The following is a 23,778-nucleotide window of genomic DNA, read 5'->3' on the forward strand; positions in this document are numbered from 1 at the left end:
GAATAAAGATTAGCTGCGTTTAACTGTACCAACAGGTTTGCCGTCCAAACGAGATCACATGGGATTACCTTTCACAGGTGAGACTGGAAAAATACTTTTCATTGTATTTGGTCATTATAATGTAATTTTCCGAACAGATTTTCCTGACTTTGTGGCTAATATGAAGTCTCGCGCATAATAGTTTATGCGCATGCGTCCTTACTTCTTCTACTTCTTCTACATATAGAACTTACTTCTTCTATATATATCTTTTTAAATAACATCTCGTTGCCGTTGTCGTGTGGATGTAGCCACATCCACACGACAACGGCAACGAGATGTTATTTAAAAATATATCGCGTCCAAATGGGCAACAATCAGTAAAATATCAGGTCCATATGGCAACGCAACGCTTGCTGAAAACGATGCAATACACATGCCACACCTCTAGGGGCGCTGTAAGACGGTCCCTTCGGAGACACCAGAACAATAGAAGAAGTAAGGACGCATGCGCATAAACTATTATGCGCGAGACTTCATATTAGCCACAAAGTCAGGAAAATCTGTTTGTAAAATTACATTATAATGACCAAATACAATGAAAAGTATTTTTCCAGTCTCACCTGTGAAAGGTAATCCCATGTGATCTCGTTTGGACGGCAAACCTGTTGGTACAGTTAAACGCAGCTAATCTTTATTCTCCGCTTTGACCTCTCCAAAATGGCGGGGAGGATGACACATGATTCTACGCGGAAGGCGGCGTCTTTAATGGTCCGGAATAAATTGAATGCTACACGTTGATGGATTAATTTGCTGTTTCTCACCTGTGAAAGGTAATACCATATGATCTCGTTTGGACGGTAAATCTGTTGGTACAGTTAAACGCAGCTAATCTTTATTCTCCGCTTTGACCTCTCCAATATGGCGGCGAGGATGACGTATGATTCTACGCGGAAGGCAGCGTCTTTAATGGTCCGGAATAAATTGGATTAATTTGCTCCTCTACGCCCTTTTTGAGGAATGTATTGTCGGACTTAAATCAACATCTGAAGAGGTGAGATCGCTCCTTTTTTCCCCTATTTTTGCTGGCGGGATTGCACCATTACACAAATATTCACAGTGAAAATATTTTGTAAGCGCGTTTCATGAACCAAGTTATAGGATTTGTTGACAACTCGCATCGCAATGAGAAGATCATTGGCACTACTGGTCAGAGGTGGAAAGTAACGAATTACATTACTCGCGTTACTGTATTTGAGTAGCTTTTTTGTGTACTTATACTTTTTCAAGTAATTTTTAAAGAGTGTACTTTTACTTAAGTATGTTTTCTTTTAAGTAGTGTACTTCGGTACATTTTACATCACAACCGTTACTGAGTAAAAAATAAATAAATAAAAAATAAAAAAGGCTAAAACGGAGAAGGGGAAATGCGTTCTGGAAATGAATCACGGGAAGGACAGTTGTCGCGTGCGCGAGTCTCACACAGACGATGGCGGACATGCACCGGCGCTTTAAGGGGGGGGGGCTTCGGGGGGCTCACGCCCCTGGACCACAGCCAATCAGGGGCCTTGTAATATTAATAAAATAATAAACTGTCGGAATCGTGGGCCTACATTAATGTACGGATAGAAATAAGGTTAGAAATAAATGAGCGCACAGTAGCCTGCTGTAAGAGACATGGTGGATGTGGTTCGCGAAACGAACACCCGCAACTGGACCAGAATAAAATGGAACAAAATGTAACGTCACGCACGAAAGCGCGCCAAAGACTGCAGACTGCAGAGACACAAATTTAGAGGCTTTGAAAGATGAAGCGTTCACATGTTAGCGGGGTGCATAAAAGGAAAAAAAGAGAGAGATGCAGGTAATGATAGAATCGTTGCCTAAAGTCACAGACTTTTTTAAGGTAAGGATCACCAATCTGTTCAGAATATCAGCTACTTATCAGTTATCAGCCTACCAGCAGCTAGGCTATGTGCAGCTAGGCTAGATATGCTATGATCTGTCCAACAGTAAAATAAATCAGTTGTGATTTGAATACGTGTCGTGTGATTTGAGTTATAATCCTGTAAGTATAATAGCATATTTCGATGGGGATAATAAAATGTCTAAAACGGCATCTACTGAAGAAATTGATGAAAAGATTGTAGGCTATAATGTTCACAGTTCGGGCAGCAGACAGAGTAAGCACACTGAGGGGAATAGCAATACAAAGCTAGCGCAGATCCACATTTCTCGCTAGCTGTGTTGGGTGTGTTGTTAACCCGTGTGGATTTAAGTGAAATACTTGAGAAGTTCTGTGGTCAAGACAGCATTTTAAGGTAAGGACGCTTGATTATTAATGTTTGCCCGCCGTGGCTTGTTGACGAAAGGCCCACGTGATTTTGCCTTATGCAGCTACTGCTAGCGTCATGCTTTGAACTAGGTTAAGTTCATTTGCGCTAAAGGATGGGTTTATTGAAGGACTTTGATGTAGCTAGTTTCTTTTTAAAAAATCGTATGCTCAAAACAGTATGCCCGTGTTCATCATGTTTAACTTTTTTCTTGATGGAGTGCGTGAAATATTGTTGCAAGTGGTATTTCGATGCAGTCATGTCAAAAAGGCAGTTGAATGCACGGTCTTATTCAAGGAGAAGGAAGACTTGCATGATGCTTGAACATAGATCGGTAAAATAGACCCTAGTAGGACTTGGTTTCGTGTATTTCGGTCTGTAGAGTTATGAGTTTGGCCGCTGTCCATGGTGTTTACATTTCATGTGGCCGCCGAGCCAAGTACCTTCATCATCATCATCATCATGTTCCCCTGTCAAAAGTTAAACTCTCTAGGGGTGCTTCTGCTGTAGCAGTTGCAGCAGTTGCTCAAAGTTTGATTTGTCCATCATCATACGTCTTATCTGTTGGGTGTCTATGCCCAGCAGATTTTCCCATTTCGTCCATTTGTAACCATTTTTGTCAAACAGGAGCTGCTTTTGCACTTGGTTATTGCCCATCCGGCAAATGTGAGCAATATATTTTAGTTGTTGTACGTAGCAGGATAGTTTTATATCCTGGGTTCCTGTCAGTTTCCAGAGGTCAGCATTGGACATCTTGTAGCTCCAGTCTATATCTTCATTTGTAGTGTTCTTTTGGTCAGGGGCATTCTTTCGTTTATATCCACCTTTAATCATTTTCCTTAGGAAGCCGTGCCACACTACCTCAGTTTTGTGAATTTCACTGGATGATAGTTGCCATGCCTGTGTGCTGTACAGGAGATGAGATCGAACGCATGCCACTAGGAACTTTATACGGGTTTTTAGTAGTATTCGGTGGTCGGTTAGAACGTGTTTCAGTTCATTCCATTTCATGAATGCAGCACTTATCCTAGCATGCAGGAAGTGTGAGGATTCATCACAGTTGCTGACATTATAACCAAGATATTTAAAGGTGCGGACATTTTTAATATTAGTGCCACCAAGGGAAATGATACTTGGTTTACATTTGATATCCTCATTGATGTTAAAAGCCATTGTTTCTGTTTTGACATATGATATTTGTAAACCAAAGCGGGTGTAGGTCTTATCATACAACTGAAGAATATTCTGAAGCTCCTCGATGGATCCAGCGAGTATGGCCTGATCATCTGCGTATAGAATCTCTGTTATGCAACCCTCTCCTGATGCTCGTGCTTTCGTACGCATTTCTCTTGTGGATACCTCATTTGGAATGCAATATCTGAACTTGAAGCCTGTATCTGGGTACAGTTTTGATATCTCATGCTGTGCAATCCTGACAGCAAAGTCCATATAGACATTAAAAAATGATGGCGATTCTAGGGTACCTTGTCTTGCAGTGAATGTTTGTTTTCATGCGGCCGAGCTATTTTTATGTATTTTATTTTTTAAAAGGACTTGTCTGTAGGTGTGTGTGTTTTATGTTTACAACACATAGGTCTACATTAGCGCACGCACGCTTGTGTGGTTATCTCTGGTCATGCCCCTGCGTGAAAGTTACGCAGTATCACTGTCCTGTCCGTGGTAATAATCACAACCGTCTCTGTAATGATAATGCGCGTGTTCTTCTCTCCCTCTGTGGTCGGATGTGTTGAGCGATGTGAGCGTGGGCCTTGCACAGCTACGCTGAGCCAAACGTAACCTATCGTAGGCTTCTAGGCTAATTACGCGCTTACACTGTAAATGCTTGACACGTATTGCAAATAAAATAAGAGTGTTTTCCTGGCCAACGGTAAGGGTAGGCTTGACAGGTAGCCTATGAGGGGCCTAGCCCCTGGGCCACGGGTGTTGATAAAGCGCCCCTGCGGACATGGAGGAGACCGAGGAACCTGTGGTGGACGACCCTGCAGAAAACGCAATTTCTTCCAGTAATGAAGTGCACCCCTGGCCCTACATACGTGATCACTTCAGCTTCGTAGAGAAAAGGGGTGACAGTTTCATTATGCAATGCAGATTATGTGTGCCCAAGAAGACAACCATTGCGGCATACAAAAATTCGACGTCTAATCTGCGCAAGCATGTTGAGGTAAGTATTGTCATTGGCATCATAATCATGGGCGCAGATAGAGGGTGGGACGGGTGGGATTCGTCCCACCCAGATTTAAATTCACCTCGTTCGGTCCCCCCCACTTATAGGGAGGAAAAAACGTCTATGCTGTCTTTCTTTGCATAAGGCAAACCTCACGGAAAAATCAAAAGGCTAATTACCATTCGGTTTATTGAGGTGCACAGCAGTGTATACATAGTTGCAACAACTCACATAAAACAAAACAAAGACTGATATTCGGTTGGTTGAGCTGCGCAGACTGCACAGGTTGCGAGCTCAAGCTTGGTTGCTATGGTTACCCACAACAAGTTTGACAGGCATATCGGGGTTGGGGTTGGTTTGCTGGCAGCTTTGCCCCCCCCAGTTTTTTGTCCCCCCCAGTTTTTTGTCCCCCCCAGTTCAAAAAACGTATCTGCGCCCCTGATCATAATGTTTCCTTTCCATAGTAAAACCGACAATAGGCTGGTTATATTCCAAAAATAGTGGATGGCATTGCTAATGTTGAAGTAGCAACCTGTTGGTACTGTAACATAACGGTAACTAGTCTGTTATTCGGTTGGCTAATCATGCAAGCAAGTTAGCTTGCCAACCTGACGTGATCAGTCCTCCTACCATTCTACATCCAACAGGCCAGAAAGGAATACTAAGCAAAACAAATAATGTTTGAATTGAATTGTTCAATAACACACAGTGCACACAGGCAAGCTACGAGATTTCGGTGCAACATTTCACTTTCATATTTCGTGTACAATGCTTTGTGTGTGGTCAGGGCGATGTAAACGACATGATTGTGTGTATTGACCTTTTTTGTTTGTCTCAGTTTTAATGCAGCATTATCCTAAGCATTCAATTTGATACACTTCCTTTAAATAAAACATCTGGGTTGAGATGTACATATATCCTTGTTTCCTCTTCTTTTTCATTTTTGCACAACACAATGGAGGCAGAAAACACCCATTGTTAAAAGTAACGTTTTACTTTTACTCAAAGTACATTTTAAATGATCTACTTTTTACTTTTACTTGAGTAGATTTTTTGTCTGGTAACTTTACTTGTACTTAAGTAAAATTTCATCAGAGTAACAGTACTTGTACTTGAGTATAATATTTTAGTACTCTTTCCACCTCTGCTACTGGTGTTAAGAATCAGACCATTTCATAAATGAATATTTTGCTGTAGAGCTGCAGTGTTTGTACAATTGCATGTTTTTGCTTCACTATTACTGTCACTGTTCTGCTTCTTGCATTACTACTGTGAACTAACACTGAACATAATAATAATAATAATAATAATAATAACAATAATAATAATATCCAAGCTCGTGTTTCACTCTCACTAGTGCTCTGTAAGGCTTTTTCCTGGTGATATTCGTTACACTTCTACCCGGCGTGAAGCACTCACAGTCATGTGGTTGTGACGTCATCGTAAACAAATCCGTTCTACTCATCCAGACGACTTCACAACGGCAATGTTGCCAGATCTTTCCACTCTGGAACCCGTTCTCAAAAAGATTGCGTTTTGGGCACCCAAAACGCCGGTGCCGTGTGGACGCCAGGCCTAAACGATAAGCAATTGTATCGGAGTCACCTGAATCCGTTGCCATGTGGACAGGGCCTAAGATGTCATCTATCACATTGACTACACCCTCCAGCCCTTCTCGGTGTCTGGCGATACACCTCTGGAACACTTCAGGTGCTCATGATATACCAAATGGAAGTCAGTTGAACCTATATCTACCAAATGGTGTATTAAATGTGCAAAGGCGAGAGCTTTCTTCATCAACTTGGATTTGCCAAAATCCATTGTTTGCATCCAAGACTGAGAAGAATTTGGCATTTGCCATTTCAGCTACCACTTCTTTTATTGTGCGCAGTGGATAGTGTTCTGTTTTGATGGCTGTATTCAGGTCCTGCAGGTCGATGCAGATCCAAACTTTGTTTGCTTTTGTTATAGTCACCACGCTATTTACCCAGTCTGTAGGCTCTGTCTGTTTGCTTATCACCCCTAAGCTCTCCATTCTTTTCAGCTCTGTTTCAATCTTGTCTTTTAGTGCGACAGGCACTTTCCTGGGTGCATGCACTACCGGAGTGATGTCTGGATCTGTCTTTATGTGGTATTCTCCTGGCATGCAGCCTGGTCCAGTGAATACGTCCTCATATTCACTAAGAATGTCACTCTCTGTTTTAAGCGCATAGTCTTTTGACAAGACCCATTTCTTCACATGACTCTCCTCCTAGGATTGCAGGTGCCTTGTTCTTGATGACTTCAAACTCCACATCATACTTTTTATCTTTGTGCTGACATGTCAACATGATTTTTCCTTTAGCTGGTAGCCGGTGGCCTGCATAAGCAACAAGCTTAGAGTGAGATTTGCTCACCTTTTTGTCCACTCTCAGCTTTCTGAGGTCTTTCATGGAAATCACGTTGCAGTCAGCTCCAGTATCCAGCCTGACTTTCAAAACTTTCTTGTTGACAATCAATTTTTCATGCCACTTTTTTTTCTTTGCATTCACAGCATTAATCTGTGAGACTGTGTTCATGTTTTTCTGCTTGGATTGAGCCAGTGAAGAATTCTTGATCATCTGTCTCTGCCTTGGCTAACTGTTGCACTTTATGGTTGCCCGTTTGTCTGCATGTATTGCACATTTTTGCATAATGATTTTTTACATGACAAGCTTTGCACACTTGTTCATAGGCAGGACACTTCCTTGGCTCATGCTTGTAGCCACATCTTGTGCAGTCTCCCTGATTCCTCATTTTTACACTCCGTGATGTGTCACATTTCTCTTTCTTTTTGTCATGTGGTTTTTGCTTGGAGACCTTATGAACATGAATGTCAACCTCCTCATGTAGACTTTTGAGCTGACTCTGACTCAACTCACTGGCTCTGCAAATGTTTATTGCTTTGTCTAGTGTGAGATCAGGTTCTCTCAGTAATCTTCCTCTAATTTGTTCATCCACGATTCCACACACAATCCTATCCCATATCAGTGAGTCGGTAAGATGCCCAAACTTACAGTCTTTTGTTTTATTCTTGAAGTCAGTCACATGGGCATCAATAGTTTTTGACTTTCCTTGCGCTCGAGTGAAGAATATGTGCCTCAAATATGTCAGATTTTTTTCTTGGCTCACAATGTTTGCGGAACAGCTCTTTCAACGTGTCATAATCATCAACATGATCATCGAAGCCACATGTAGGAACATGGCTCTTTTCACTTGGTCGGACTTTTCAGCAACTCCGCTGGCGACAAGAAACAGCTCAAATCTTTGGATCCAGACCTTCCAATTTTCTGCTAGATTTCCTTCTAGACTTAGTGAGGTCGGAGGTTTCATCCATTTTTCATTTCTTTTTAAGTTTTCTTCTAACACCATGTACAATACGAGGTGGACACAGCCATGAGTAGTCAACGATAACTTTTACTCTGCAGTCTCAATTTCAACACAGCAATACAACAGCAAGATCACCGCGCCATCTATTGGACAAACTCAGTAATGCACTTTTAAAATTGCAATACACTCCAAATTAAAAGTATAATTAAGTAGATTATAAAAATAGATTTACAATATTGTCTATTTTATAAATGGATTATTTAAAAAAATGTAGTTAAATCCAACGTCTCATATGAGCTGAGACACGTGGATCTGTCCAAGTACAAACACAGTCTCTTTATTTTATATTTTTATTCTGACATCAAAACTTTGTGTTCAGGGAGACACTTTATTCAACAACTGACGGAACACACCTCATTTATCCATCAGATATTCACAGATTTCATCATTTCTCTTCCAGTCTGTGGGGGTGTAATCTGACCGAGGAAAGCTGTAGAGTTCTGTCCTCAGTTCTCAGCTCAAACTCCTCCAGACTGAGAGAACTGGACCTGAGGGACAATAACCTGCAGGATTCAGGAGTGAAGCTGCTCTCTGCTGGTCTGGAGAATCCACACTGTACACTGGAGACACTGAGGTACACACACACACACACACACACACGACTCAGATCATCACTTTGTAACTGAAGAATTGATTGTGTCTTTGTGACTTTTATCCCAGTAAAATTATATCCAAGGCCCAATCTGACTTTCTCTCTACACACTCATGTTCATGCATCATGTTCCTTCTTCTATACAGTGAACTCAACTGATTTATGCTGTTGAAACTGTAATGTATTATTCTATAAGACACTGAAATGTGGACATGAGAATCAGATTTACTTTCTCCAGTCTGAGGGAACTGAATCTGAGTGGAAATAACCTGCAGGATTCAGGAGTGAAGCTGCTCTCTGCTGGACTGGAGAATCCACACTGTACACTGGAGAAACTGAGGTACACACACACACACACACACACACACAGTAAGATTACTGTATATAAAGATTGTGTGTGTTGTGTCGTAAAGCTGAGTGATTTATGCTGTAACTGTGACATGTTTCTCTCTGTAGGTTGTCGAACTGCAGGATTACAGGAGAAGGTTGTGCTGCTCTGGTTTCAGCTCTGAGGTCAAACCCATCACATCTGAGAGAACTGGCTCTGAACTGGAATAATCCAGGAAAATCAGGAGTGAAGCTGCTCTCTGATCTACTGAAGGATCCACACTGTACACTGGAGACACTACAGTGAGTTATTGACAATCTTCCACCTCCTCAAATAGCACAGGCCTCGGCACTGCGATCCTCACTGCTGGGGCCCTTCTTTGGCCCCAATCCTTACAACTTCACCTTCTGCTCAGAAACCGATTGAGACGGCTGCATTTATCCATCAGATGCTCACATCATTCTTCATTTCTCTTCCAGTCTGCGTGGGTGTAAACTGACAGAGGAAAGCTGTAGAGTTCTGTCCTCAGTTCTCAGCTCAAACTCCTCCAGACTGAGAGAACTGGACCTGAGTGCCAATAACCTGCAGGATTCAGGAGTGAAGCTGCTCTCTGCTGGACTGGAGAATCCACACTGTACACTGGAGATACTGAGGTACACACACACATGAACCCAAACACTAATCTTGCCTTCAGTAATCAAAAGGTAATTGTGGCAGCGGGGGCGTGGTTGAGCATTGGCTGTGAACGGTGAGGAGGCAGGTTGAATCAGCAGGTAACATGATGAGGTGCACCTGTGTCAAATTACTGGCTGTCTATTAACCTGTGTCTCAGTGTGTCTTTCAGACAGTCAGGAATGAGAGAGACACACACACACACACACAGAGCTGTGACACTCCGTCGCATGTGTTTGTGGTGTGTTTGTTTCATGAAGAGTCACTGAAAAGGGTGCACGATAAAACCAACTCACCTGTTCTGAGGCCTGCTTCCCGTTCCTCTGTTTCCCATAGTCAGAGAGTTGCTACAGTAATATTAGCTCTAATCTATCCATCAGTCATATGAAAAAATAAGTGAATCCCATGGAAATTGGTGACTTTTCTCAACATATTTAAACAAGCAAACATTTGACCCTTTTGATAGTGTCTACAGATAAATGTGATGTCCTTGAGCAAAAGAACAAAGGAAAATTAGCTCTTTCAATCATTTATTCAACAAAAATATCAATAGGTGTAATATTAATCAGTGGAGAAAGTAAGCACACCCTTGGCTTCAGAAGCGAGTATTGCCCCTTTTAACAGAAATAACTTCTTGGAGGCATTTTGTAATAATTGTCCATGAGTCTCTGGCTTGCTGAAAGTTTTTGACCACTCTTCAGGCAAAATTCCTTCAGTCACAAGATGTTTGACGGTTTTCTTGCATTAACTGCTCTTTTTAAAGCTTCCCACAACATTTATTGGGGTTCAAATCTGGGCTTTGACAAGGTCGTTCCATAACGCTCCATTTCTGCTTTTTGAGCTGTTCCTTGGTGGATTTGCTTGTGTGCTTCGGATCATTATCTTGTTGAAAGCTTCACTTCAGGTTCAACTTTTGAACAAATGGCTTCACATTATCTTCAAGCACTCTTTTTGATATGATTCAGAATTCATAGTTGAATCAATGAATGCAAGCTTCCCAGTCCCTGAGGCAGCGAAGCAACCCCAAACTATAACATTTCCATCACAATGCTTCACAGTTGGTATGAGGTTCTACTAAAGCCATCTTTGGTCTGCGGCATACATGTGGACACTTACTGTGGCCAAACAACTGTACCTTTGATTCGTCTGTCCAGAGCATGTTATTCCAAAAAGTTTGGTATTTACCTATATGTTCATTGGCAAACTGCAGTCTTCCTTTAATGTTGCTTTTGGATAGCAAAGGTGTTTTCCTGTCACGCCTCCTCCCATGCAGGTCAGATTTGTCCAATCTCTTTCTGATTGTAGACGTTTACACTTTGACACCAACAGTTGCAAGAGTTACCTGCAGATCCAGTGATGAAATTTTGGGGTTCTTCTAGACTTCTTTTAGCATCAAATGACATGCTCTTGGGCTAGATAAACAGACCAAGGAGATTCACCTGGCATGGCTAAATACTTGCCGTAAGTTTAGTTTTGCTAATGTTTCATGCTTACGCTCGGTTCCTTGAGTTTGTTTTTGTTTATGTTTTTGGATTACGATTTTTGCTTGCCATTTTTGGGACCTCTGGTTGTGACTTTGGTTTCAGACTTTGTTTACATTGTGGATTATGATTTTGCCTGCCATTTTTTGGGACTTAATGCCATCTTCCTGGATCTCACTAAGTTGGTTTTGGACTGTGCTGCTGCGCCGGTCACCTGCTTGCCCGCATGATGAATTGACTCCTCAGGTATGCTTCCACTCATTTCCTGTAGTTGCACATTGGGTCCGATCAGTTTCCGTGGCCTTTGGGTCGTGACAAGCAAACTGTAGTCTTGCTTTAATGTTTCTTTTGGACAGCAAAGGTGTTTTTCTGGCACACCTCCCATGCAGGTCAAATTTGTCCAATCTCTTTCTGATTTGTAGACGTTTGTACTTTCACACCAACAGTTGCAAGAGTTACCTGCAGATCCAGTGATGAAATTCTGAGGTTCTTCTAGACTTCTTTTAGCATCAAACAATCTGCTCTTGGGCTAAATTTGCTGGGGCTGCCAGTCCTGGACAAACTGGTAGTTGTTTGAAATCGAGACCACTTGTAGCTGATTTTCCTTACAGTGGAATGATTTTATTTCTAATAATTTAGAAATCTTTTTAAATCCCTTTCCAGATTCATAGGCACCCACAGCCTTTTTTCCCCCTGAGGTCTTGAGAGAACTCTTTAGATCTTGGCATGATGACACCACACACTTCAATCACAAAGAGAACACAAGACCCAAGATGTCAGGTTTCAATAAGATGGGTTCCACCTGCACATTCACCTGCAGGAGGTTCTAAACAATGGCACTGAATCTGGAACCACCCGAGTCAAATTTCATGGACTTGAAAGTGTGATAAATGTAAGGGTGTACTGACTTTTTTTTTTTGACTGATTTTTAAATTTGAATTATGAAAATGACTACAAAATGTGAATTTTATGTGTTGTTTGTTGGAGTATACCACCTTTATCTGTCGGCACTGTGTCAAAGAGATTGAAATGTTTGCTTGTTTCAATATGTTGAGAAAAGTCTACAATTTCCATGAGATGTACTTATTTTTTCCCATGGCTGCATCTATCTATCAATATTTATTTATCAATTTATTTATTTAAATATTCAGAGTTTGAAATGGAGACACTTGACTCTGTCATTCTGAGGCTATTGGAGTCTTTTTTTTTTGTCCTCAAAAACTGTTTATTATATTTTATGAAATATTTAGCATTGTGTTGTGATATGTGTGTGTGTGTGTGAGAACGTGTGTGTGTGTGTGTGTGTGTGTGTGTGTGCGCGCGCACTCATGCAAGTGTTTGATTCTCTGAGCAGTTGTCCAGATGAAGAAGTGCTTCAGGAACCTGATGAACAGCCCAGATACCAGAAAACCGATAAACAGCAGTGAGGAATGAATCCTCTCATTTACAATAAATATTTCTTCAAACATGCATTTCTTTTGACGATATACAGTCAGGTCCATAAGAATTCAGACAATGACAAAATTATTGATCCCACAGTGTATTGGAAGTGGATTTAAGTCATAAATACGGCTTCAAAGTGCAGACTTCCAGCTTTAATTTGAATGTATTTCCATCCAAAACTGGTGAACGCTGAAGGAATTACAGCACTTTGTGGATGGTGCCGACACCCTGGCCCCTTTTTTCACTTACCGTACAGGTAAGCATATGAAAGGTGCGGAGTTGATTTCAAGTGTGGGATTTGCCTTTGGAGTCTGTTGGCTTGAATTCTTAATATGAAGTCCAGAGAGCTGTCACTGCCAGTGAAGCAGGGGATCATTCGAAATTCCAAGTCATCATTAATCTGAAAAATCAAAATAAACCCATCAGAGTGATGACAAAACATTAAGTGTGGCCAAATCAACTATTTGGTACATTCTTATAAGAAGCAATGCATTTGTGAGCACAATGACACTGAAAGGCCTGGAAGACCTTCAAAAACAACTGGTGGATGTTAGGAGAATTCTTTCCCTGGTGAAGAAAAATCCCTTCATGACAGGTAGCCAGATAAAGAACACTCGCCAGGACAAAGTTGTATCTGTGTCAAAGTCAACAGGAAAGAGAAGCCTTCACCAGAGTAAATACAAAGGGCTTACCAAAAGATGTAAAGTATTGGTAATCCTCAAAAACCGGTAGAACAGATTATATATATATATATATATATATATATATATATATATATATATATATATATATATATTAGGGCTGTCAAACGATTAAAAAATGTAATCGTAATTAATCTCAGGATTTCATATAGTTAATTGTGATTAATAGCATTTTTTTTTAAATCTATGTAAATGAATAAGGCTTTTAAAGTGAAATGTTACAATTAAAATGGTGAACACATTTTATGTTAAAAGTACTTGTTGCTGGGACAAGAGAAAATGGTAAGGGAGTTTATTCACTCACATACACAGTACTGAACATAAAATCCAATTTTGTGTTTTGTGTGATGGATTAGGGAGCTGTAGTCTCAAATATAAAACATGTCGTCACATACTACTGTGTCTCAGTTCAGACATGTGTGACAAAAGAAAATAATGAAATAAAACTTCAATTGTGCTGGAGTTATATTCAGTCACAGCCTATAGGACTTCAAGCTACCAAAACCTGAGGCCAAAATAACCAACCTACAAGACTGAATATGATAAATGATGGAAATAGTGGAAAAACTGGAAATAGTGAATGAGAATAAAAATGTAGGGGAGAGTGGGGTAAATTGAGCCATTTCTTACTAATGCTGTCTTCTCAGCAAGGAAAAATGTTATAGCACAAAAACAAAACCACCCACATATAGTCCAGGATGTGTGCTGTAAATAGAAATGACAAGTATGTATCTATGACAAACGATAATGAAAAAATGACTTATCAAAAAAAAGTGGTGTGATGGCTCAACTTCCCCCACCTTAAGGGTAAGTTGAGCCATCTAAGTGGGTAAATTGAGCCACCTGGGGGTAAAGTGACCAATGCAGCTTTTCTCGTGTAAAACTCGAGCTTTACTTAAAATAATAAATAAATAGATAATGCAAGGGTATTGTTCTAAATATTTTAATACAGTGCAGACACAAAAATAACAACAGTGTATGCAAAACCTTTTCTAACTTCTTTAACTTTTTTAAATTCTTTAACTTGACCTAACATTCTTTATTGAACAAGGCTTTGTTTTTCTTACTCAACAACTAATTATTCCACATTCCAACCTTCAACGCTACAAGGAAATATGAAGTGCTGTTGCCTCCGTGCAGTTCCTCCTGCCTTTTGAGGTTGAGGTAACTTCTTCAGCACATCACTTTGTGGAAAAAGTGCCACATCATTTTCCTTGAAAGCGAAAGTGGGTTTCTCATTGGCAGTGCTTCCCCGGATTCTTCTCAGAAACCTTGCAGTCACTTCATCATTCTCTAGTTTTTCCACCATGCCAATGTAATTGTAGCTTCTGCTTTTGGCTTCAAACTTAACAATAACAAAGTCGCCAACTAACAGATCTCTGGTGCTTGGTTCACTTGTCTCATCCTCAGAGCTCTCATAATCGGACATGTCATCAAATGGGATGGGAACATCACTTTCCTCAGAGCCGCTGCTCACCATGATTTTCTTTTTTGTTTGTTTCTTCTTGAGCTTTTTGCTTCTGCCCTGCAGTTTATTTTTTCATTCTTCATAAGCCCTTTCGATTGCCTGCTTCTCAGGTGTGTCGGTGAGGACTCTTGTCTTTACGCGCTTTCGCTTTGTCTTTGTCAATCTTTCTCTCTCTTGCAACTGCTCTTATGGACCCTCCAGACTTGACCTCAGCAGCAGCTCGCTCCATCTCTTCAAGAGGTGTTGAGGCCCAGTTTGTCTTCCTTTTGTATGTTCTTGGCATGATGGCTATAATGTTTACAATATAAAGGTCATTTAAAGTCATAGAAATCGTACAAATGCCATTTTCAGACTTTTTAGGATTAAAATAACTAGTGGCTCAAGGTGGGGTAAGTTGAACCAGTGGCTCAATTTGACCCAAGGCAACTGGCTCACTTTACCCCACAGTCACCATTTTGGAAAAAACATCCTGTTCTGGCTAATCAGGCTAATCTTTAGCTAAATTATCACCATGATTTGATACACTAGCTAACCATCAACATGTATGATATATGTTTTTAGACCTTGATAAATTTGCTTTTAGCAAAATACCCTTTATATCTGATGTGTAAAAAATTTACTTTGACAAACAAAAAATGTATTTTTGTGAAAAAAAAAACATACTTACCACGCAAGCATGGACATCTCTCCTTCACATGGAACAGCAAATGAATGGTGATTGTAGAATTTCTGATCACATGACTCTAAAGGTGTACCAGTGCCTTAATACAGGGGGTGGGTCAACTTACCCACTGGCTCAATTTACCCCCCTCTCCCCTACTGTTTTATTTATTGAGTCACCACACAGACCTACTCTCGTTGAATAAAGTGAGCTGAATGAGCGCCAAACTGAGTTCGGCCAGGTTCTAACGTCATACCAAAACAAAATACATCACTGATTCCTTCACGTTCAGAAAGGTTAAAAACGTTCATCATACGTTCAAAAACGCTCATCATAGTGTGGCACTGTGTTCTCTAATTCTCACTGCTTATAACTATACACCCCCCTGGTGGAGATGAGCTGGGAAACTGAAGACTGAAGGAACAGTATTGAAAAGTATTTTTCCAGGCTCACCTGTGAAAGGTAATCCCATGTGATCTCGTTTGGACGGTAAACCTGTTGGTACAGTTAAACGCAGCACATGAATGAGGCATCTTTATTCTCGGCTACTGTCTAGACGCTATACCAGAGACGGTTGAAGAATCTCCACTTTGCCACATCCAATATGGCGGCGAGGATGACGTATGATTCTACGCAGAATGCGGCGTCTATGTTTATATGTCTATGCCTTTCTCCATCACTCACACTTACTCTTATTGAAGCAGCACGCAACAAGCCTCAACAGGAACTACGGGTGACTCGCAGGGCCAAATTAGAATTTGCGTTGACGGCACTATGTTTTTTAATTGCGATAAATTGAGATCGCGTTAACGCGTTATCACGTTAACTTTGACAGCCCTAATATATATATATATATATATATATATATATATATATATATATATATAAAGGGTTAGTCAAAATTATGTTAACACTTAAAAACAAAACATACATCATAGTGCAAGATGGACGGTCTCAACCTGTTCACCATCATGTTCAACACACAAAAACCAGTGAGCAACAGTACCATTTAATCTGTCACCCATGGCGTATGTCTATCTGTAGGAGAAAAAGAATCCATTAGTGTTCACATAATTTTGACTAACCCTGTGTGTGTGTGTGTGTGTGTGTGTGTGTGTGTGTGTGTGTAGTCAAGTTTATTTTTATAGCACTTTTAACAAAAGACATTGTTGCAAAGCATCTTTACAGAATTTGAATGACTTTAAACATGAGCTAGTTTTATCCCGAATTTATCCCCAATGAGCAAGCCTGTGGCCATGGTGGCAAGGAAAATTTCCCTCAGACGATATGAGGAAGAGCCCTCGAGAGGAACCAGACTCAAAACTGAACCCATCCTCATCTGGGTGATGACAGACAAAGTGATTTATAACATTTTTAACAGTTTTAACATGAAGTCAATTTCATTGATGGAAACTTCCGTGTAAAACTGTTCATGACAACTGCAGTCCTAAAGTTAGCAAGTCAACTGTTGTCCTCAGCCACAAAGCATTACTGTGAGTGTCCAGAACATCTTCCAAGTGTGACTTTCAACTGTCCATATGGGGCCATCCTGCACAAGAATGATGTGATGAGACTCCAACCAGATGTAGGGCATCAGGATGGATCAGGCAGGTCCGAGGAGCAGAAGAGGTCAGTATCTCAATCTCAGGATTGACCTGTAACTCAGAGGGACAGATGGGGGGGGGAAGAGAGAGAAAACACAGGTTGTTAGGTATGCCCAATGTCACCTGATAAGTAGGAACAGTAAATGTTTTGTTCTGAGTGCAAGCAGGGACTCCGGCAAAACTAACGATGACAGCATAACTAAAAGGGGAGAGCCAGAAGGTAACACAGGCATGAGGAAGACCTGGGACAGAAAGCAGAAGCCACTACACCGTCAACAAACTCGAGTGAGCAAGTGAGTGGGGGACTGACAGCATCCATACATCCCAGTTTACCAAAACACTCAATGCCTGAGGACCCTCCAGATCTACACCTTTACCGAATAAAATTAACAAAAGGCTTGATGAAACAGATGTTTTCAGCCTTGACTTAAATGCTGAGACTGTGTCTGATTTCTGAACACTACTTGAAAGGCTGTTCGATAACTGTGGGGCTTTGGAAGAAAAGGCTCTGCCCCCTGATTCCTATCACAAATGACTCCCGTAATCCTTCTCCAACTGCTCCACCCTGCCTGCACTCGCTTTCTCACCTCACTATTGCAGCCCCCATTTTCTTGCACAATTGACCCCAGGTACTTGAATTCACCAAATTTCTTTGTCTACTCCTCGCACCTTCACGACACTCTCATCCCCATTCTCATTGATGCACATGTATTTTGTTTTGCTCCTGCTCACCTTCATTCCTCTTCGTTCCAATGCATCCCTCCATCTCTCCAAACCCAACTCAACCTCCTTTCTACTTTCACCACATATCACAATATCATCCGCAAACATCATGTTCCATGGTGAATCTTGCCTCACTTTGTTCGTCAAGCTATCCATCACTGTGGCAAACAAGAAAGGACTCAAAGCAGATCCTTCATGAAGTCCCACCTTCACCTTGAACCATTCAGTCGTCCCAACTGCACACCTCACTGCTGTTTCACTGTTCTCATTCATGTCTTGCACCACTCTAATATACTTCTCATTCACTCCACTCTTTCTCATACAATACCATAACTCATCTCTCGGCACTCTATTGTATGCCTTCTCCAGGTCTACAAACACACAATGTAGCTTTCTCTGGCCTCCCCTGTACTTCTCCATTAACATTCTTAAAGCAAAAATTGCATCCGACGTGCTCTTCCTTGGCATAAACCCATACTGCTGTTCACAGATTGCTACCTCTCTTCCTAATCTCGCCTCCAATACCCTTTCCCATAACTTCATGGTGTGGCTCATCAATTTTATCCCTCTATAATTACTGCAGCTCTGTACATCTCCTTTATTCTTGTATATTGGGACTAGCACACTCTCCATTTATTTGGCATTTTCTCATTCTCTCGGATCTTTTTCAACAATCTCGTGAGGAACTCCACAGCCATCTCACCCAAACGTCTCCAAAACTGAATCGGGATACCATCTGGTCCGACTGCTTTCCCAGTCTTCATTTTTTTCATGGCTGCCCTCACCTTATCCTTACTAACCAACTCTGCTTCCTGATTTGCTGTCTCCAACGAATCTGACCTTTTCTCTCTTGGATTCTCCTCATTTAATAAATCCTCAGAGTACTCTTTCCACCTTCTTAATACACTCTCTTTGTTTGTCAGCACATTTCCATTTACATCTTTCATCGCTCTTACCTGCTGTACATCCCTCGCTTCCCTGTTTCTCTACCTAGCTTGTCTGTACAGGTCTTTCTCTCCTCCTTTGGTCTCCAGTCTTTCAGACAACTCCTGGTATGCATCTGCTTTCGCCTTCGCTACCACTCTTTTTGCCTTCTGTCTCATCTCTCTGTATAAGATTTTATCTTTTGAGATAAAATCTGTAAATTCAGAAAGAAATATGGCCCCGGGGGCCTGAAAATAATAAGTAATGGAATTAACTGGGTAGACTTATTTTTTGAGGCTACATATACAACCCTGATTCCAAAAAAGTTGGGACAAAGTACAAATTGTCAATAAAAACAGAATGCAGTGATGTGGAAGTTTCAAAATTCCATATTTTATTCAGAATAGAACATAGATGACATATCAAATGTTTAAACTGAGAAAATGTATCATTTAAAGAGAAAAATTAGGTGATTTTAAATTTCATGACAACAACACATCTCAAAAAAGTTGGGACAAGGCCACATTTACCACTGTGAGACATCCCCTTTTCTCTTTACAACAGTCTGTAAACGTCTGGGGACTGAGGAGACAAGTTGCTCAAGTTTAGGGATAGGAATGTTAACCCATTCTTGTCTAATGTAGGATTCTAGTTGCTCAACTGTCTTAGGTCTTTTTTGTCGTATCTTCCATTTTATGATGCGCCAGATGTTTTCTATGGGTGAAAGATCTGGACTGCAGGCTGGCCAGTTCAGTACCCAGACCCTTCTTCTACGCAGCCATGATGCTATAATTGATGCAGTATGTCGTCTGGATGGGAGCATATGTTGCTCTAGAACCTGGATATACCTTTCAGCATTGATGGTGTCTTTCCAGATGTGTAAGCTGCCCATCCCACACGCACTAATGCAACCCCATACCATCAGAGATGCAGGCTTCTGAACTGAGTGCTGATAACAACTTGGGTCGTCCTTCTCCTCTTTAGTCCGAATGACACGGCGTCCCTGATTTCCATAAAGAACTTCAAATTTTGATTCGTCTGACCACAGAACAGTTTTCCACTTTGCCACAGTCCATTTTAAATTAGCCTTGGGCCAGAGAAGACGTCTGTGCTTCTGGATCATGTTTAGATACGGCTTCTTCTTTGAACTATAGAGTTTTAGCTGGCAACGGCGGATGGCACGGTGAATTGTGTTCACAGATAATGTTCTCTGGAAATATTCCTGAGCCCATTTTGTGATTTCCAATACAGAAGCATGCCTGTATGTGATGCAGTGCCGTCTAAGGGCCCGAAGATCACGGGCACCCAGTATGGTTTTCCGGCCTTGTCCCTTATGCACAGAGATTCTTCCAGATTCTCTGAATCTTTTGATGATATTATGCACTGTAGATGATGATATGTTCAAACTCTTTGCAATTTTACACTGTCGAACTCCTTTCTGATATTGCTCCACTATTTGTCGGCGCAGAATTAGGGGGATTGGTGATCCTCTTCCCATCTTTACTTCTGAGAGCCGCTGCCACTCCAAGATGCTCTTTTTATACCCAGTCATGTTAATGACCTATTGCCAATTGACCTAATGAGTTGCAATTTGGTCCTCCAGCTGTTCCTTTTTTGTAGCTTTAACTTTTCCAGCCTCTTATTGCCCCTGTCCCAACTTTTTTGAGATGTGTTGCTGTCATGAAATTTCAAATGAGCCAATATTTGGCATGAAATTTCAAAATGTCTCACTTTCGACATTTGATATTTTGTCTATATTCTATTATGAATACAATATCAGTTTTTGAGATTTGTAAATTATTGCATTCCGTTTTTATTTACAATTTGTACTTTGTCCCAACTTTTTTGGAATTGGGGTTGTATTATATTAGTATGAAGAACTTCAAATGGATTATGTTTAGAAGCAGGTTTGTGTGTTACACCTAGATAATCATTATAAATAACTGGGATGCCTCCTCCTCTGCCAGTTAGACGAGGCTGGTGTATATAACTGTATCCAGGAGGACTCGCTTCATTTAATGCTATATATTCATTTGGCTTAATCCATGTTTCAGTTAAACACAGTACATTAAACTCCTGATCAGTAATGAGTTCATTAACCATTAGCGCTTTAGATGTAAGAGATCTAATATTTAATAGCCCCACCTTTAGATCAAAGGTGCTGGCAGCGGCTGTACAGTCAGTCTGATCTAATTTTATATTGATTAGGTTACTGGAACAAACTTTCTGAGTATTTCTACTTTTTTTTGTTGAGCTCAGGGAACAGACACAGTCTCGATGTAGTGGACCCTGAATGATGGCTCTGTGCAGCTAGCAGACAGTCGGTTTAGCCTGTTCGTCTGCTCCCTGGTCTTGGCTCTGGATTGTCAGAAGTTAACTAGACCTGTTCTGAGACTATGACCTATGCTGCAAGAAATGAAAGCAGCACCTTCCTGAGTGGGATGGATACTGTCCCACCCTAACAGGCCAGCAGTGCCCTCAAAATTAGTTCAATTATCTATAAAGCCCACACTGTTTTCAGAGCACCACCTGGACAACCAGCAGTTCAGCAACCATCATCTGCTGTCAGCTTTTTTGCTACACCGTATTGGGATGGGGCCAGAGCATACTCCGGCATCGGACATCGCCTTCACTAATTTAAACACCTCTACAAAGTTACTCTTAGTAACCTCAGACTGACTCCTACATGGATAACTATCTTTGAGAACCTGTGCTTGCCTAGGACCCTAAGACTACCTGCTATGTCTGGTGCCCTGGCTCTTGGTATACACCTAACTAAAGCTGCTGGTATCCCAAAAGGCGGAGCTAATTTCACGTGCCGTATGATCGAATCCCCTATAACCAGAGCTCTTTCAGGTTTCTCAGCAGGTGTATCACCTCAGGAGAGCAAACCTGTTCGACACATGAAGCAGAGAGGAGTGGTGCTCCCATGGGCAAGCCTCAGCAGTAGCTTTAGCTCTACGCTTATACCGCCAAGCCGTCACCCATTTGCCCCACTGTGAGGGCTCTAATGCCGGAGTTGGGGGATTACTAACTCCACCTAGGGCATCCAGACTCTCCCCTGCAGAAACTACACTGTTCTCATTCTCACTAGCCTTATCTAAAGACTGGATATGCACTTCTAAAGCTGCAATCTTCTCTGTCAGAGAGCTAACTAATCTGCACTTATCACAAATAAAGCTATCACTAGCAACGGAGGAAGAATGAAGAAGCATCCTGCACTCAGCACACTGAACAAGCTGAAGGTGTGCCATGATGAAAGGATTCATGTACCTGAATCGAGGATCTGTTGATCTTAAAGCAGAAGCCAAATGCTTCAAAACCCTTTGGAAGATGTTGAAAGGGCAAATGGGCAATGAGCCAAAGCATACTTCAAAAGCAACCCAATGCTTCTTCAGACCGAGAACTGGAATGTTTTGCAATGGCCAAGACAATCACTCAACCTGAATCTCACTGAGCATGCATTTCACTTGCTAAAAGTAAAACTGAAGACAAAATGCCCCCAAGAACAATCAGGAACTAAATACAACTTCAGTAAAGGCCTGCCAGAGCATCACCAGGGAAGAAACCCAGCATCTGGTGATGAATATGGGTTCCAGACTTCAGGCAGTCATTTTCAGCACAGGATTTGCTACCAAGTATTGAAAATGAGTGTATGGTATTCATTTTCCAGTAATTTTGGATACAAAAATGCTTTAATTCCTCCATTGTTCACTTGATTTGGATGTAGATAAGATATAAGGCTGCTGGGCCATAGAAGGTTCACGCTGCATGTTGCACGCTGCACGCTACACGTTCACGTGAAGAACCGGACCCTGGGCCATTAAACTTCATGCTTGGATGTTCACGTGTTGCGTCTGTTCTACTTTGACCGAGTAACCAACAATATGGACTCTTCGGATGACGACGATTGCCTCATTCTGCTTTTACTGAGACAGAGGAAGAGAAAAAGGAACAGAATTTGGAGCCGAGAACACTTCCTTCTGAGAGAAACCCGTGGTGAATTTCACCGAACATTCTATAATCTGCTTGACAATCCCGATGAAGAACTATTTTTCAATTATACCATTCAATTATATTTTTTCTGAAGTTTTCCCCTGAAAGCATAGCGTTATCTCCCTAGACCCGTTCTGATTGGCTGGCGCGGCGGTGACCGCATGCATTGACTGGAATTTCCGTCTTCACGCCTAGAAAAAAGTGTGCATGTTCATTTCATGCTTCACGCGTGAAGTGTGCAGCGTGCAGCGTGCAACGTGAACGCCGTTCTATGGCCCAGAGCAAGTCATGCTACGTTTGTCCACTTTTCTTTACACGCGTGTAGCGTGAAGCGTGCAGCATGCAGCGTGCAGCGTGAACCTTCTATGGCCCAGCTGCCTAAGAGAACCTTTTATTATCCCACAAGGGGAAATTTATATTGTTACAGAAGCAAAATATATAAAAAGAAAAAGATAAGGCAGTGAAGGAGTAGTGCAAAAGTACTAAGGATACAGAAAAGGATATATAATATAAGAAATAAACTACAAATTTAGAGATGGAAAAAAATCACAAATTTGCATAAATGAACAGGTTTGCAGATATAGTTAACATAAGTGTATTACAAAGGTGGTATTGCACGTGTAAGTATTGCACAGGTATTATTACCAGTATTACCCAGATAGTATTGCACAAATAAGTCGGTTTATTGCACAAGAGACATTTTAACCATGTGCAGTTAGCAGCTCGCTGTCAAGTACTGATGCTGATTGTCAGTGCACACAGTATACATTCAGAGAGGTTTCTATGGATGTAGAAGTGATCTGGACAGTATTGTTCATTATTGTGAGGAGTGACTGGTGCTGTGCTTGGTGAGGTGCTGGGTGTACAGTCTCACAGCAGTAGGGAGGAAGGAGCTGCTGTATCTCTCCTTAACACACCGCAGATGGAGGAGCCGGTCACTGAAGGAGCTGCCCAGTGCTGCTACTGTCTCCTGCAGTGGATGGGAGGTGTTCAGCTTTTTCCTCTCTGCTGTTGTGATACTGCTTCCCCAACAGACAACTCTATAGAATATGGCTGATGCCACCACAGAGTCATAAAGAGTTCAGAAGTGGACCTTGAACTCCAAAGGCCCTGAGCCTCCTCAGCAGGTGGAGTCTGCTCTGGCCTTTCTTGTACAGGGCGTGTGTGTGATCAGTCCCGTCCAGTTTATTGTTCAGATGAACACCCAGGTACTTGTAGCTCCTAACAATCTCAATGTCCTTTCCCTGAATGTTCACTGGGGTAGGTGAAGAGAACCTTGT

General features: G+C 41.4%; 1 protein-coding gene across 5 annotated transcripts in view; it reads left to right on the forward strand.

Moving 5' to 3' along the window:
• The window catches only part of LOC132886366 (NACHT, LRR and PYD domains-containing protein 12-like), an 85,369-nt gene that overhangs the window by 38,660 nt on the left and 22,931 nt on the right, over positions 1–23,778 (forward strand). For 4 of the 5 annotated variants that reach the window (XM_060920936.1, XM_060920932.1, XM_060920933.1 and 1 more), the window contains 5 exons: positions 8,306–8,479; positions 8,736–8,837; positions 8,954–9,127; positions 9,305–9,478; positions 12,333–12,401. In XM_060920936.1, the coding sequence (XP_060776919.1) occupies positions 8,306–8,479; positions 8,736–8,837; positions 8,954–9,127; positions 9,305–9,478; positions 12,333–12,401 (693 nt within the window). The remainder of the gene's footprint in view (positions 1–8,305; positions 8,480–8,735; positions 8,838–8,953; positions 9,128–9,304; positions 9,479–12,332; positions 12,402–23,778) is intronic. The other variant, XM_060920934.1, reaches the window with a different exon arrangement.

The sequence above is a fragment of the Neoarius graeffei genome, chromosome 5 (assembly GCF_027579695.1).
Source record: "Neoarius graeffei isolate fNeoGra1 chromosome 5, fNeoGra1.pri, whole genome shotgun sequence".
NCBI classification, from domain to species: Eukaryota; Metazoa; Chordata; class Actinopteri; order Siluriformes; family Ariidae; genus Neoarius; species Neoarius graeffei.